This window comes from Aquarana catesbeiana, linkage group LG04, assembly GCF_042186555.1.
Source record: "Aquarana catesbeiana isolate 2022-GZ linkage group LG04, ASM4218655v1, whole genome shotgun sequence".
Taxonomy (NCBI): Eukaryota; Metazoa; Chordata; class Amphibia; order Anura; family Ranidae; genus Aquarana; species Aquarana catesbeiana.
The window spans coordinates 336,329,214-336,345,195 of record NC_133327.1 but is presented as its reverse complement, the minus strand read 5'-3'; the positions used below and the strand labels follow the sequence as shown (position 1 = coordinate 336,345,195).

General features: G+C 39.9%; 1 protein-coding gene across 5 annotated transcripts in view; it reads right to left on the bottom strand.

Moving 5' to 3' along the window:
- Positions 1-15,982, bottom strand: part of ANKRD6 (ankyrin repeat domain 6) — a 345,397-nt gene that overhangs the window by 141,174 nt on the left and 188,241 nt on the right. For all 5 annotated transcript variants that reach the window (XM_073626931.1, XM_073626933.1, XM_073626934.1 and 2 more), the window contains exon 3: positions 3,358-3,623. In XM_073626931.1, the coding sequence (XP_073483032.1) occupies positions 3,358-3,477 (120 nt within the window). In that variant the 5' untranslated portion in view covers positions 3,478-3,623. The remainder of the gene's footprint in view (positions 1-3,357; positions 3,624-15,982) is intronic.

Genomic DNA, 15,982 nt, shown 5'->3' with positions numbered 1-15,982 from the left:
TGTTCCTACTTTTTACTGACAGTCTACTGACTGGAATGGTACCAGCTGATTGGAGAAAAACCAATGTAGCACCAATATTTAAAAAAGGGCCAAAATACATCCCTGGGAATTACAGACCACTTAGCCTAACATCAATAATATGCAAGCTTTTGGAGGGTATGATAAGGGACTATATACGAGACTTGAAGCATTTGACACAGTTCCCCATAAACGTTTACTGTACAAAGTAAGGCCCAATGGCAATGACCATAGGGTGGGTACATGGATTTAAAACTGGCTACAAGTTCAGAGGGTAGTGATAAATGGGGAGTACTCAGAATGGTCAGGGATGGAAAGGTCCCCCAGGGTTCTGTCCTGGGACCAATCCTATTTAATTTGTTCATAAACGACCTGGAGGATGGGGTAAACAGTTCAATCTCTGTATTTGCGGACGATGCTAAGCTAAGCAGGGCAATAACTTCTCCGCAGGATGTGGAAACCTTGCAAGTAGATCTGAACAAATTAATGGGGTGGGCAACTACATGGCAAATGAGGTTTAATGTAGAAAAATGTAAAATAATGCATTTGGGTGGCAAAAATATGAATGCAATCTACTCACTGGGGTGAGAACCTCTGGGGGAATCAAGGATGGAAAAGGACCTGGGGTCCTAGTACATGATAGGCTCAGCAATGGCATGCAATGCCAAGCTGCTGCTAACAAAGCAAACTGAATATTGGCATGCATTAAAAAGGGGATTAACTCAAGAGATAAAGCGATAATTCTCCCACTCTACAAGACTCTGGTCCAGCCTCACCTGGAGTATACTGTCCAGTTCTGGGCACCAGGAAGGATGTGCTGGAAATGGAGCGAGTACAGAGAAGGGCAACAAAACTAATAAAGGGAGTTTATTAGTTATGAAGAAAGGTTACGAGCACTGAACTTATTCTCTCTGGAGAAGAGATACTTGAGAGGGGATATGATTTCAATGTACAAATACCGTACTGGTGACCCCACAATAGGAATAAAACTATTCAGCGGAAGGGAGTTTAATAAGACACGTGGCCACTCATTAGAATTAGAAGAAAAGAGGTTTAACCTTAAATTTCGCAGATAGTTCTTTACTGTAATGCCCTGTACACACGACCGATTTTGCCATCGGAATAAACTCTGAAGGTTTTTCCGATGGAATTTCAACGGAATTCTGCTCAAGCTGTCTTGCATACACACGGTCACACCAAATTCCGACCGTCAAGAACGCGGTGACGTACAACACGTACGACGTCTCGTACTTGCTTCAGAGCATGCGTCATTTTTGGTACATCGGAACAGCATACAGACGAGCGGTTTTCCCGACAAGAATTTGTTCCGTTGGAAAAATATAGAACATGTTGTTCTCTATCTAAGTCCGTCTGAATTTTCAACGTAAAAAGTCTGATGGGGCATACACATGGTCGAAATATACGATGAAAAGCTCCCATCTGACTTTTTCTGTCAGAAATTCCGACCGTGTGTACGGGGCATAAAAGCGGCAAGGGTTTGGAATTCCCTTCCACAGGCAGTGGTTTCAGAGGGGAGCATCAATAGTTTCAAAAAACGATTAGATAAGCATCTGAACGACCACAAAATACAGGGCTATACAATGTAATACTGACATATAATCACACATAGGTTGGACTTGATGGGCTTGTGTCTTTTTTCAACCTCACCTACTATGTAACTATGAGTCTGATTTTTCATTATATATAATTATTGTAATTGTAATGGAAATTTGTAAGTTCTGTATATAATTGTATTCTATTTTGTATGTATTTCACACTGCCCTCACTGTGCACACGGCAATAATAATGTTTTCAGTACATGTTTGCATTCTTTGTCCTGATTAGAATTAGCCTGCCTATGTAACGCCCCTTGTTACCATAAACGTACAATTGTAATATTAATGTGATGCCTACGTAATCATGTGTATAAAACCTTCAATTGCGTCATAATGAAGCATAACAGTTATTTGGAAAGATGCTGAGCGTATCTTTTGTGTCTGTTCCCTACTGCGGTAGTTATTAATTTGGAACCACTAATCAATATGAGGATAAAATGTTCTGGTCAAGTGGTGAGCTTTGCCTAGGAGGGATTTTACAGGTGACCCTGAGAATCCGAAACGAGGAGCTTGAGACAATCCGGGAATTTCTGATAATCAGCCGGCTAAGGTAAACCTTTTGCTTACATTTGAGTTATCAGACTTCCTTGATCGGTAAGACAATTTCGGGACAAAGGGTACCTATTTTACTCCCCTTAATCGAACTGTATTGATTGGTGGTTATATGTTATGTTGTCACTGTCTACTGTCCATCGGAGTGTTATAGATAAGAAAGGGAAGAATAGTGCTGTTCACAGGTATATGTAGTACATCTGCTAGATAAAGTAGTTTAGAGGCAAGAGGGTATAGGCACACGTAGAGATGACTGGCCAGTCATTATGGGCATTAAATTAAGTAAGGGAATGAAGGGTAAGAGACCCTCAAAAATGCCCAGCGCAAGAGGAGCGCTATATATGAACCAAAGGTGCGGTTCCGCCTATACTGAGCCCCTAGATTAATGGTTAAAGTGGACAGGGATCCACAATGGGTAACTGGTTTACCATAGTCCACAGGGACTAAGAATCATGCAGAGTTAACAGTTATCTATGTGAGCAGGATGGGTCAAGGGTGACAATTAACACTAGAAAGAAAGGGACATTTTCATGTTAAGTTGTGGAATGAATTTGGGGTCATGCACTACAACTAGTTAAGTTAAAACAAAGTAATGAGAGTTAAAACAGAATACTTTATATGTTGACAGAGAGGGAAGATACCCTAAATCAACATATCAAATTAGATAATTTCTCCCACATCACTTTCTCTTTAAGTACCACTACAAGAACGATCCTTTCATGGACATTCTTGAAGCGTTTTCAAGGCTTCAAAAAACTCAACGAAAACACACCATAAACACATCATAAATGCTATAGGAGCATTATTGAGCATTGCTTTTCATCAACACACATGTGAACGAGCCCTTAGAATACGGGTCTCCAAACTTTCTAAACAAAGGGCCACAATTTGGAAACCACTGCCTTAGAAGATTTGTAGTGAGATTTGTTGAAGACTCTACTGTGATATTCACTGTTCTCTTGCCATGACATGTCATGTAAGTATTAGGGAAAGGATCAGCTGTTGAGAAACCAGAGGCCATACTGTTGACAAGTCTTTTGCCCTCTGCCTTTTTTTCCACGTTTATACATTACACTTATTATTTTAAATTATTTTCATAAAATATATAAAGTGAAATCTCTATTCATAAGGAGAAAAAACGTTTACAAAGCAACACACAGTTTCTGGTTACCTTGGTAACTGCTACCTTGGCACCCTTGTTGATAAGCTGCACAACATTATCCACTTGGCCTTTGTATGCAGCTACAAGCAGGCGTTCTGACAGTGCAGCGACCACATCCTGCTGGCTCATGAATTGGAAGAGGGAAGTCCTCAAGACGAGTTCAGGATAACGATGTGCTCATTTAAGGGCAATCTTTTCTGAGCAGTGTGAGTACTACATACTTGAGAGAGGAATGCCTAATGAATCATGTGCTTCAGCTTTGGCATCGTGTGGATCTGAGGAAAAAAAAAGAAAAAACATACTTGAGCAAAACCTTAAAAACACTTAGTCCTCATAGACCATGGACAGTGCTCCATTAATTTTTTTGTATGTGATCGCTTATCATCTTATTTGATACTTATTTGGAAGTGTTTTACTAAATAGTTAAAAAAATTCTTCCACATTGCCCATTTAGGCAAGGTGACAGCTTCTTTTGAAAGAATAAACCTACCACTTGCAAATACTGCCTTTGCCACAGCCCCCCAGCCCTTTGTTACTCTGTTGCATTTATTGGGAAAAATCATGTGTTTCCAAATATGAAGTTGTATTGAAACTTCTACGTTATGTCCCAGGATCAGGCATGAGCAGCCAGTCAGCAGATACAAACACTGTCACATGGCAGAGGAGTATTACACAGGGTTTGGACTTCAACTAAGGAAGAGAGTTGGAAGAAAATGAAGGGAAGGCAAGTATTAGTTATATTGGGAGGTTGTTCTTTCAAGACAACTTGTCACTTTGCCTATTTTGATGTCTTTAAACAAGAATGGGGTTAACACCCCCAAACCTAACATTAACATTAACACTTTACATGAATCCATGATACAAAAATATCACCATTACACAGAGTATCTTTTCCAGCACTCATAGATTTCATAGAGTGCACCTTAACAGGGAAGGGTGGAACCCGATCCTTGAGACCATAAACTTGGATGGTCTACCTAAGCAACCTAGAGATGTTGAAGCAAAGAGCTAGCGCACTTTTATAGGTCCGTCTGGGATTACAAAAAGGAATCAGTCTTCCTGAAAGAGAGTGGAGGAGAGATTGACTCAGAGACCAAAGGACATCTAGCCAATGGAGGAGATTTTCATTTTGGTAAACCGAGTTGGACAGAGGTGCTGCCCCTATGCAAAACCAAAAAGGGGTCCTTGCAGAATAATGCATCAGTTCAGTCAGTCACCTTGCAAAGGTGATGGCTACAAGAAAGTCCATGTGGGTGAGAGTAAAGAGCGGTATGTTTCTTATGGGTTCAAATAGTGGTTTCTGAAGCACAGAAATACCACATTTAGATCCCCTGGAATCTCATGGCAATGGATAGGAGTAGCTTCATTAAAAAGTCCAAAGTGTTTAATCAATCCTGAAACCAAGTGAAGTAATCCAATTATATGACCTGCATGTGTTTCACCACCTTTTACTGTATGCTCTCATCTGGGATTGTGGACCTATTTGGAAAAATAGGTCTATCTGCACCTTCCCCTTTACGGGGTTTGTAATATCTCCCAGTCCTCTGAACTTCTCACCACACTTTATTCTCCCTGGAATCCTCACACAGGTTAGGTTGATCCACCTCCTCCCTGTACAAGCATTTAGATAAAAAAATAACACTATCATTGTGCTTACTGTTTTAATTAAAAGCACTCTTTGTTAAATGTAATTAATATACACTCATCTGGTGCACCACAGTATTAGCACATAAAAAATATGGGTGGAGCCTATGGCATCATGGAGGCACTGGCTGTAATAGAGAACTGACGATCTGAAATCTTCTTAAGGAGGCAAATTTTTTTTGAGAAGGCTTGTGGATTTGGCAGACCTTGAGTGCTAGATCTCTAATATGATTTGTTTTCTATTACATTCATTTTCCTATTATTGTTTACAATATCATTGTACATTCTTTTTACATAATAAAAATGTTTGCATTTTTGTTAATACTTTGGGAACCATTTCTTTTTTCTAGTTATATTATTGTTTAGTGAGGTTCTGTATCAGTGTATATATGCCTAAGGAACACACTACAAAGTCTTCTCCCTCTCAATGTGCTAGGAAATGTCCCATTTCCATTCCCTTAGCCTCCACATGGAGACCCCCCAGGCTTGGCTCCCCATCCTTGTAAAATGCTATAAAACAGACAGAAAGCTCACAAGCATCATGTGACACCTTCATATAACCTGTAGGCTGGATTCACACTGATGCAAATTTGAATCCGGGGAGGCCATGGACAGACTTGCAGAAGGGTCCTGTGCGTCTTCTGGTCCGTTTTAGGTGCGAATTCAGCCATAAATTCAGACCTGATTCACACTTGAAATGGTGAACAGACGCACACCGGACCCCTTGCTGTGAGTCGCGACCGCAGCTAGAGTGTACCCAGCCTTATTAAAAAAATACAGTAGTAAAATATGGTACTCACAAACGTTCATTATTGACTTGCTATATCACATAAAATGGCATTTTTTCTACAGGTTATATGAAGATGTCACATGATGGCGTGCGTTATTTGTTCTATAGCATTGTACAAAGATACCCAGTTTAGAGGAAGCATCAAAGCAATGGATAATGTGCATTAGAAAGTAGCAAAGTGGTGGATACTGTCTATTATAATCCCTAAAACAAAAGAAGAAAGGCTTCAGGTACTCAGGAAACCCAGGCAACTGGAATTAGGTGAGGATCAAAAGGCTAGAGGTGGTCAAAGTCACTGCAAGCTGGCAGCAGGAACAGATCAAAGTCTTATATGGTTCTTTTTAAGCAAGAGCAGCAGCAGGGAGAGTCTCCTTTAATGCTATATAGCAGGAAAAAGGTGAGGAGCACATGCGCATGACACTCCACCTAGCGCATGACACCAGCACTTAGTGCCATAGTGTTAACCCCTTCTGTAGCTAGATTAGCGGGAACAGAGAAATAATGATACTTGGCCCGACCAGCTTACTCTCTAAATGAGTCTTTATAGACAAAGTCAACAGCTCTGAAACTAAAAAAAAAAACTTCACAGCTAGTTTTTACCAGAACGTATTCTGTAAAGTGTCCTACATGGAACCTACATGCCCAAAAGTCACTCCTAGACTATACCTGCACATCCAGTCCAGCTGGGTCTGGATGCGGTACTGCAAAAACCCAATTGAGGTTGACCACACTGGAAAGCTGCAATCAAAGAGACAAAGATCCAGCAGAGAAGAGTCTTGAAAACAAAATGACAAAAGATGTGCTAGCAAAAATCAGTTAGTCTTAACATAGCAGAGCTGCAGAAAAGACATCCATCCTTCTAGGTCACTAGCAATTGAGCTAGCCTACAGTCATTTTGTTTTTCAGTGTCCAATCATCTTGCAGGTGGCAGTATAACCTGAAGATTACAGACTGTGTCCCTCAGTGGATGAGAGAGAAATTTATAGGCGGTCCCCGGGTTACAAACACGATAGGGACTGTAGGTTTGTTCTTAAGTTGAATCTGTTTATAAGTCGGAACAGGTAAATTTTTTAAGTGTAGCTCCAGCCAAAAAAACTATTTTTAAGCTTTTTGGATAGCATAGGGAAGGGTTAACACCCCTGTTACGTTTGTTTTGTTGTCTGTGCCCCTGTTCAGAAGATTTCACTTCACTTTCTGCCCAATGACAATTGGATTTTGAAAATTTTGGGTTGTTGTAGAAACAAGCCTTGGTGATAAAGCATCAGTAGAGGTACCTTTTCCCCATAATAACACTTACAGGAGAGAATTTCCCTTCCTAGGGGTAGATTTCCTCTCACTTCCTGTAGCCCCCCTTTGCTTATAAGTAGGAGTCGTTTGCAAGTCGGATGTTTGTAAGTAGGGGACCGCCTGTATTTTCATTAAGTTAATTTCCTATACATGTACTGTATATCGACAAAATTAAATAAATAAAAAAGGGATACAGTTTCTGTTCTAAAATCTGATTCTAAATGTGATGGTATAATATATACGCACACCAACCCTGAAATAAGATTAAAGTATATCAAGCCTGATAAAATTAACTAATACAGAAAAATTAAAAAGCAAAGAGAGTGAGCATAGTGCATTGATCCGTGGGCTATGCATAATTTATATAGTATCAGTCTGTCACATTTGGTGATTGATATAGAGTATTGCCATGCTGCTTCAAAGAATTTCCCTTCTGGCATTTGTGACCCTGCTTCATGAAAGGCTAACTAATTACTTGGATGTGCTACTCATTTACATCACTCTTTTTTTTTTTTTTCTACTGTTGTAGACATTTCGGAAGGATTTTACACTTTCAACAATCTCTGAAATTTTTAGGATGATGAGCACCGAGCTGCTATGAAAATATTTCATGATGGCTTTAACTAACATCTTGCAGACTGAACATGTTTGTTAACAAATCTAGCAGATTTTTCCACCTATAAGTTGCTGACAACCAGCTGTTGGCTGCTTATTTTTTATTTTGATGTTCACATTTTAGAGCCTGTATTCAGGGCTACTGTAAGCCAATAAAATAACATTAACCTAAAAGCGTGTATAAAGATGAGCATGGACTTTAAGGCGATTTTAAAGACAGAAGTTTTTTTTATCTTAATGAATTCTATGTATTAAGATAAAAAAAAACCTTCTGTGTGCAGCAGCCCCCTTCAGCACCCCTAATACTTTCCCGACCCCCATCTCGATTCAACGATGTTGCACGAGAGACTCATCTCTCCGGGACTCTCCCTCCTGATTGGCTGAGACAGCAGCAGAGCGCCAGTGGCTCCAGCTGCTGTCAATCAAAGTCAATGAGCCAATGAGGAGAGAGAGGGGGCGAGGGTGGGTCATGCATCCATGTCTAAATGAGACATGGGGGGGAGAGATGGACCTCCTATCACAATTTGGATTAGCAGCAAAGATGGGAAGTGTTATAATAATGGGGGATTTTAATTATCCAGACATAGACTGGGCAGAGGGTACCACGCATTCATCTGCAAGGCTCACCAGTTCCTATATGTCTTGCAGGACAATTTCATGGGTCAGATGGTAGACGCACCAACTAGAAACAAGACGTTACTAGATCTACTGATTACTAACAATACAGACCTGATCACGGATGTGGAAATACAGGGCAATTTAGGAAACAGCGATCACAGGTCAATTGGCTTTAGTATAAATCACACAAATAGCAAACACAAGGGGAACACAAAGACACTGAATTTCAAAAGAGCAAACTTTCCTAAACTACAAACCTTGCTAGAAGATAGAAATTGGGATAAGATCTTAGAAACAAAAAACATGAAGGAGAGATGGGTTTGCTTTAAGAGCATATTAAATAAGGGCATTAGCCAGTGCATCCCATTGGGAAATAAATTTAAAAGAGCGAACAAAAGTCCTGGATGGCTTAACTCCAATGTAAAAATGCATATAAAAGCAAAGGAGAAGGCCTTCAAAAAATACAAGGCTGAGGGATCATCATCAGCATTCAGACTGTACAAAGAATGCAACAAGATATGTAAGGGTGCAATTAGGTCAGCTAGGATAGAACACGAAAGACACATAGCGGAGGAGAGCAAAAAAAATCCCAAGACATTCTTTAAATATATGAACAGTAAAAAAGGAGGACAGACCATATTGGTCCCATAAAGAATGAGGAAGGATATCTGGTTACAAAGGATGGGGAGATAGCGAAGGTATTGAATGTATTCTTCTCCTCAGTCTTCACAGGGAATCGGGGGGCTTCAGTAACCAAAACTGCAGTGTTTGTCCTCATGATTCATCACAGGAAGCACCCTCACGGCTAACAGAGGACAGAATTAGAAATAGACTTGGGAAACTTTACATAATAAATCACTGGGACCAGATGGCTTGCACCTGAGGGTACTTAGGGAACTCAGTCAAGTAATTGCCAGAACATTGTTCCTAATTTTTACTGAAAGTATACTGACTGGAAAGCTACCAGCTGATTGGAGAAAAGCCAATGTAGCACCGATATTTAAAAAAGGGCCAAAATAGATCCCTGGGAATTACAAACCAGTTAGCCGAACATCAATAGTATGCAAGCTCTTGGAGGGGATGATAAGGGACTATATACAAGATTTTAGTAATGAAAACGGTATCATTAGCAGTAATCAACGTGGAAGAATCATGAAGAATCATTTTTGCCAAACCAATCTATTAACCTTCTATGAGGAGGTGAGCTGCCATCTAGATAAAGGAAGGCCCGTAGACGTGGTGTATCTGGATTTTGCAAAAGCATTTGACACAGTATCCCCATAAATGTTTACTGTACAAAGTAAGGTCCGTTGGCATGGACCATAGGGTGAGTACATGGATTGAAAACTACAAGGGCGAGTTCAGAGTGTGGTGATAAATGGGGAATACTCTGAATGGTCAGGGGTGGGAAGTGGGGTTCTGTGCTGGGACCAATCCTGTTTAATTTGTTCATAAACGACTTGGAGGATGGGGTAAACAGTTCAATCTCTGTATTTGCGTACGACACTAAGCTAAGCAGGGCAATAACTTCTCTGCAGGATGTGGAAACCTTGCAAGAAGATCTGAACAAATTAACGGGGTGGGTAACTACATGGTTTAATGTAGAAAAATGTAAAATAATGCATTTGGGTGGCAAAAATATGAATGCAATCTACTCATTAGGGGGTGAACTTCTGGGGGAATCTAGGATGGAAAAGGACCTGGGGGTCCTAGTGGCTGATAGGCTCAGCAATGGCATGCAATGCCAAGCTGCTGCTAACAAAGCAAACAGAATATTGGCATGCATTAAAAAGGAGATTACCTAACTCCAGGGATAAAGCGATAATTCTCCCACTCTACAAGACTTTGGTCCGGCCTCACCTGGAGTATACTGTCCAGTTCTGGGCACCAGTCCTCGGAAAGGATGTACTAGAAATGGAGCAAGTACAAGGAAGGGCAACAAAGCTATTAAAGGGTCTGGAGGATATTAGTTATGAAGAAAGGTTGTGAGAACTGAACTTATTCTCTCTGGAGAAGAGACTCCTGAGAGGGGATATGATTTCAATTTACAGACACCATACTGGTGACCCCACAATAGGGATAAAACTTTCGCGGAAGGCAGTTTAATAAGACACGTGGCCACTAATTAAAATTAGAAGAAAAGAGGTTTAACCTGAAACTGAAAGTTCTTTACTGTAAGAGCGGCAAGGATGTGGAATTCCCTTCTACAGACGATAGTTTCAGCGGGGAGCATCGTTAGTTTCAAAAACTATTAGATAAGCACCTGAACAACTGCCACATACAGGGTATACAAGTTAATACTGACATATAATCACACACATAGGTTGGACTTGATGGACTTGTGTCTTTTTTCAACCTCACCTACTATGTAACACACGGAGCTGCAGCTCGGCTCCCCCCATAGCAAGCTGCTTGCTGTGGGGGCACTCAGCAAAACCACTACACAGAGCAGGTAAGTATAACATGTTTGTTATTTTTAAATGAAAAAAAAACAAAAAAACAAGGCTTTAGTTTCACTTTAAGAGAACAGCCAAACACACAGTAAACAAATTAGCATACAGACAAAAACAATCATTACAAAAATATCAAATAAAATGATAACCAGTTGAAGAATACTTTATGAAAACATGCTACTATATAAGGCATTGTGATACAATAGGATGAAACCCAGGTAAGGCTACCTGGGTCAACAAGCAGCTACTCCCCCATCCAGACGAAGCTACGCTACTCCTCCAGTGAAACGCATTGACGTCACTACAGTCATGTGACGCTAATTACGGCATGCCCCGCTCCAACGGGGATCGATGATCGGAAGGCGCCCTTCACTGTAGCCTAGCTTAAATGGTGTCAGCCGCTAGCGCCAGGCCATCCAGCTGGTTACCCGACCTTTCGATCACCTGCTTTCATCAAAGAGCCCGTGGGCTGTAACTGCGGTTGAAACCGAAACCTGGCTCAGTACTGACACAGTGGGAAATGATGCATAGATGAATCCATAGGATATGGTAATGTATGGACGCAGGATCATATGGAACGCATGGTAAGTGAACTGTTTGATCTCTAGTAAGAATTACATAGTGGTTCTCCCTCACGTTTACCCACTCTGCAGCCAACTTTGATCACTTTACCAATGATAAAGCAGGTTGTGTTTTACCCTGTCAGTGATCTTTTGAATGAAATGAATGCTCTGATTCTGTGACTTTTTGCTGCCATTATTTGGGTTCAAGTGATACAGCATACATGCTGTGTAGTACTATACTAGGGGACTGGATATGGAAAATGTTTAGGAACATATGCTGAACTCCTTTTGCACTTGATCAATATAATTAAACAATTCCTGCGTTACTTTTACCATCCGAACTACAGGACGCGTCCTTATACTGATTCTTATAACCCGCAATAATCACATGCGAGACAGGGTTTTTCTTAAGGAGCATCTACAATCTTGTTTCTTGCATTAGTGGACGAACATCAAAATCCTAATGCCCCAGCAAATTCCCATACCAGGACCAAGTCACTGTTCAGACCACCCCCATCATAAATTATTCATTAATAGCAATTTAGCAACAGCCTATTACTGCTTCAGCATCAGTAAGATTAGGAAGTGACTTCGATCCCCTAGGGGCCATTCACATAACTACAGTCAGGAATATTGATCAATTTATAATCCTACCCACAGCGATAATTATCGCCCAAGGTGAACAGGTTTTATATATTTCTTATATTCTGAAATGTTTCCAGAAACATGCAGCAAAATCCATGGCAACACATCTAGTGTGAATCAGTCCTCAATGATTCCTTTCCTCTGCAATCTTCTGATCATTTATTTATGTATTTTTCTATGCAGTTTGCCATCTTCACCTCATGTACTGGAGGAAATTGTCCTGACTCTGCTTACCTGACTACCAAAAGGAAGCTATGGTACTGTGTGCATTTTCTATAGCCAAGCTTTTTCCTGCAATTATTCTTAGCTATGTATAGCTTTCCCTAAGCTTGTTTTCTTCCCTCCCACTTAAGTCACTGTTTCCAAACTCTTTCTGTCAGGCCAACTTTTCTTGATATAAAATATAAGAGTCTTAATTGTCTTCACTTTCTGATTTCTGATTTGCATTATAATGAATAGTATGCTTAATATACACTGATTAGCCATAACATTATGACCACTCACCATAACATAACATGACCACCTACCTAGTATTGAGCAGGTTCCTCTTTTGCTGCCAAAATAGCCCTGATCCATTGAGACATGCCACATCAGTGCTCATTTGTGCAACATCCATGCCACATCAGTGCTCATCCGTGCCACATCCATGCCACTACAGTGTCCATCAGTGCCAGTTGGTATGTTTATGCTGTGTGGGAGAAATAACCCACTAATATGACACATTTGTGAAAAAAAAAGAAAAGAAAAAATAAAATCTTTATTTTGCAAAGAAAAAATACAACTTCAAAAAACTCACCATGCCTCTTACTAAATACCTTAGAATGTCTACTTTCCAAAAATGTGTCATTGGGGGTATTTGTACTGTTCTGGCTTGTTAAAGTCTGAAGAAATTAGATAGGCCGTCAGTACATCAGGGGTAAACACTGAATGATTGACACCATAGCTTGTAGACTTTATAACTTTCACAAAGACCAAATCATTTACACTGATTTGGGTTATTTTTACCAAAGATATGTAGCATTATAAATTTTGGCCAAAGTTTATGAAGAAAAATTACTTATTTGCAAAGTTTTATAACAGAAACGAAGGAAAATGAATTTTTTTTTTTACAAAAGTTTTGGTCTTTTTTCATTAATAGCGCAAAAAATAAAAAACCCAGAGGTGATCAAATACCACCAAAAGAAAGCTCTATTTGTGTGAAAAAGAGGACAAAAATTTCATATGGGTACAGTGTTGCATGACTGAATAATTGTCATTCAAATGTGAGAGCAACAAAAGCTGAAAATTGGTCTGTTAGGAAGGGGGTTTAAGTGCCCAGTGGGCAAGTGGTTAAGTCAACACCTCAAAGACACCTTCAGCCATTGCTCCATGGTCCAGTTCTGATGCTTATGTACCCATTGTAGGCACTTTTGGCTGTGGATGCAGATGACCATGGGCACCTTGACTGGTCTGCATCTATGTAGCCCCATACACAATAAACTGTGATGCATTGTGTGTTTTGACATTTTTCTGGCGGAATCAGCATTACCTTTTTTCAGCAATTTGACTAACAGTAGCTCTTCTATTGGATAAGACTACATGGGCCAGCCTTCAATCCCCACATGCATCAATGAGCTTTGGCTGCCCATGACCCTGTCACCAGTTTGCCGGTTTTCCTTGTTTGGTCTACTTATGGTATGTCCTGACCACTGCAGACCAGGAACATCTCACAAGAGCTGCAGTTTTGGACTTGCTCTGACTCAGTCATCTACCCATTACAATTTGGCCCTTGTCAGAGTTGCTCAAATCCTTACGCTTGCCCATTTTTTCTGCTGACAACATGTTCGCTTGTTTTCTAATATATCCCACCCACTTTCAGATACAATTGTCTCAATATAATCAATGTTTTTTGCTTTACGGTACCTTTTAGTGGTCATATTTTTATGGCTAATTGGTGTATATTAATATTATATATATATCTTTTGCATGTTATGTATATGCTATACAGATGGCCTTTCAGGTCAGGTATGAATTTTTAAGGGAGACCCCATGCAAAAAAAAAAAAAAATCAAAACAAAAACAAACAAAAAAAACATGAGGTTTCTCCCCTACAAATGCTATCTATAACTGGTATGGCTTTTAAGGAAGAACCCTGTGCAAAAAATCAAGAAAAAAAAGACACAATGTCCCCCCGAAAATCTACACCGACCCTTATCAGAGCATGCGTTCCCCCTTCTCCCCCCGACCATACCAGACAACATGCCCCCAACATGGGATGGGGATAAGGAAAGACACAGAATGGGAGTTTTTCTGCTGGGTTATGTGGGGATCCAAATGGCCTACATGTATGACACAATAAACTGCATTTTACTAAACTGCATAGTATGTTTTAACCTACAGGGGACCCAGATGCTATTTGCATAAAAAGGTGAACTTAGTCTTTAAACCTGTGTGGTGCAAGATTACAGCTTTTTTTAAACTGATGAAATGGCATTGGAACAGGGAATACAATAGGGAGACCAGTGTCCAGGCCTGGGAGGACCGCAACTCACACACCAATTAAGAACTGTTAATCAAGGCTTCAGTAGTAACAAGTATTTATTTTGCTTACACTTCTTATGCAGTAATTGTTATAAATAATACATTCTGTCAGCTCAATCCCATCTAGAAATGTCTCAAACCGTTGCATAAAACAACAGGCTACACCCAGCCAAATAGCAAATGAAGATGTAATGAAAAATATGTCAAGTTCACATCCAGGGTCTGAAAATGCAATTGATCCTAAAAAAAAAAATGTCTACAACTTTCCTCACCATAACATCAATCTACTCAAAGTTTGAGTTTCATGCTGTTTTTATTCTATGTCATTATTTAGAGTGATTTAAAGATCCATATTTAATTAATGTCCTATAGATTGAGTTGCACTAAAATACTTATATTTTCAGCTGGCAGATTACTCAGTTGGCATTTCATCTGTAAAGTTATCTGCTTCCACTTACTAATTAGGAAAAATTAGATGGTCTAAGCATTAGAATAAATCTGTCTAAAAATCATTGCAGAAATGGAAAGGTGACATCCTAACCTTTATAAAACAGCCTGCCTATCACATTTTTTGACATTTTGTTGATTTTATCTTACAGTGGTTGTAAACCCTGTTACACCACATGTAGCTACAGGCAAGCCTATAATAAGGCTTACCTGTAGGTAGAGCTGCACAATTCATCGTTAAAAAATCATGATCTCGATTCAACCCCCCTGACGATCTCTATTGCAGAGTTTGCCAATTCTTTCATATAACAAGTGGAGAGACTTATCTGCTCACTCAGCTGTCAAAAGAAAAAATCTGGGCAGACTGCCAAGTTTTTAAACAACGTGTAAATGCAGGAAGTTTAACCACTTAAAGTCTAAATCTTTTTCTGACACTTGTTTCTTAAGTTAAAATCAATATTTTTTGCTAGAAAATTACTTGGAACCCCCAAACATTATATATATTTTAGCAGAGACCCAAATGGCAATTGCTGCAATATTTTATGTGACACTGTATTTGCCCAGCGGTCTTTCAAATGCAATTTTTTGGGAAAAAATACACTTCAATGAATAAGAAAAAAAAAACAGTAGTAGTAAGTTAGCCCAATTTTTTTGTTTTAATGTGAAAGATGATGTTACACCGCGAGAATCGTGAGAGAATGGTGATCTATCTTCTAAGTAAAAAAATTGTGATTCTCATTTTAGCCAGAATCGTGCAGCTCTACCTGTAGATACTGTAAATATCTCCCAAACCTGCACGGTTTAGGAGATATTTACCATCATCGGCGCATGCGCACTAAAGAGACAGCTCGATTGTGGCGTTTCTAAAGGGCCTGTGCCGTTACCGGCAGCTCCCGCACGCCATTCACAGCGCCGGAGCCCGCGAACCTGTAAATAACTCCAGGAGACATGTCGCTGGTCACAGCAGTGTACAGGGACCGCTGCAACAGCTTCAATCTAAGGCAAGTATTTCATAATGAGCTAGTATGTGATGCATAGTAACTCATTATGCC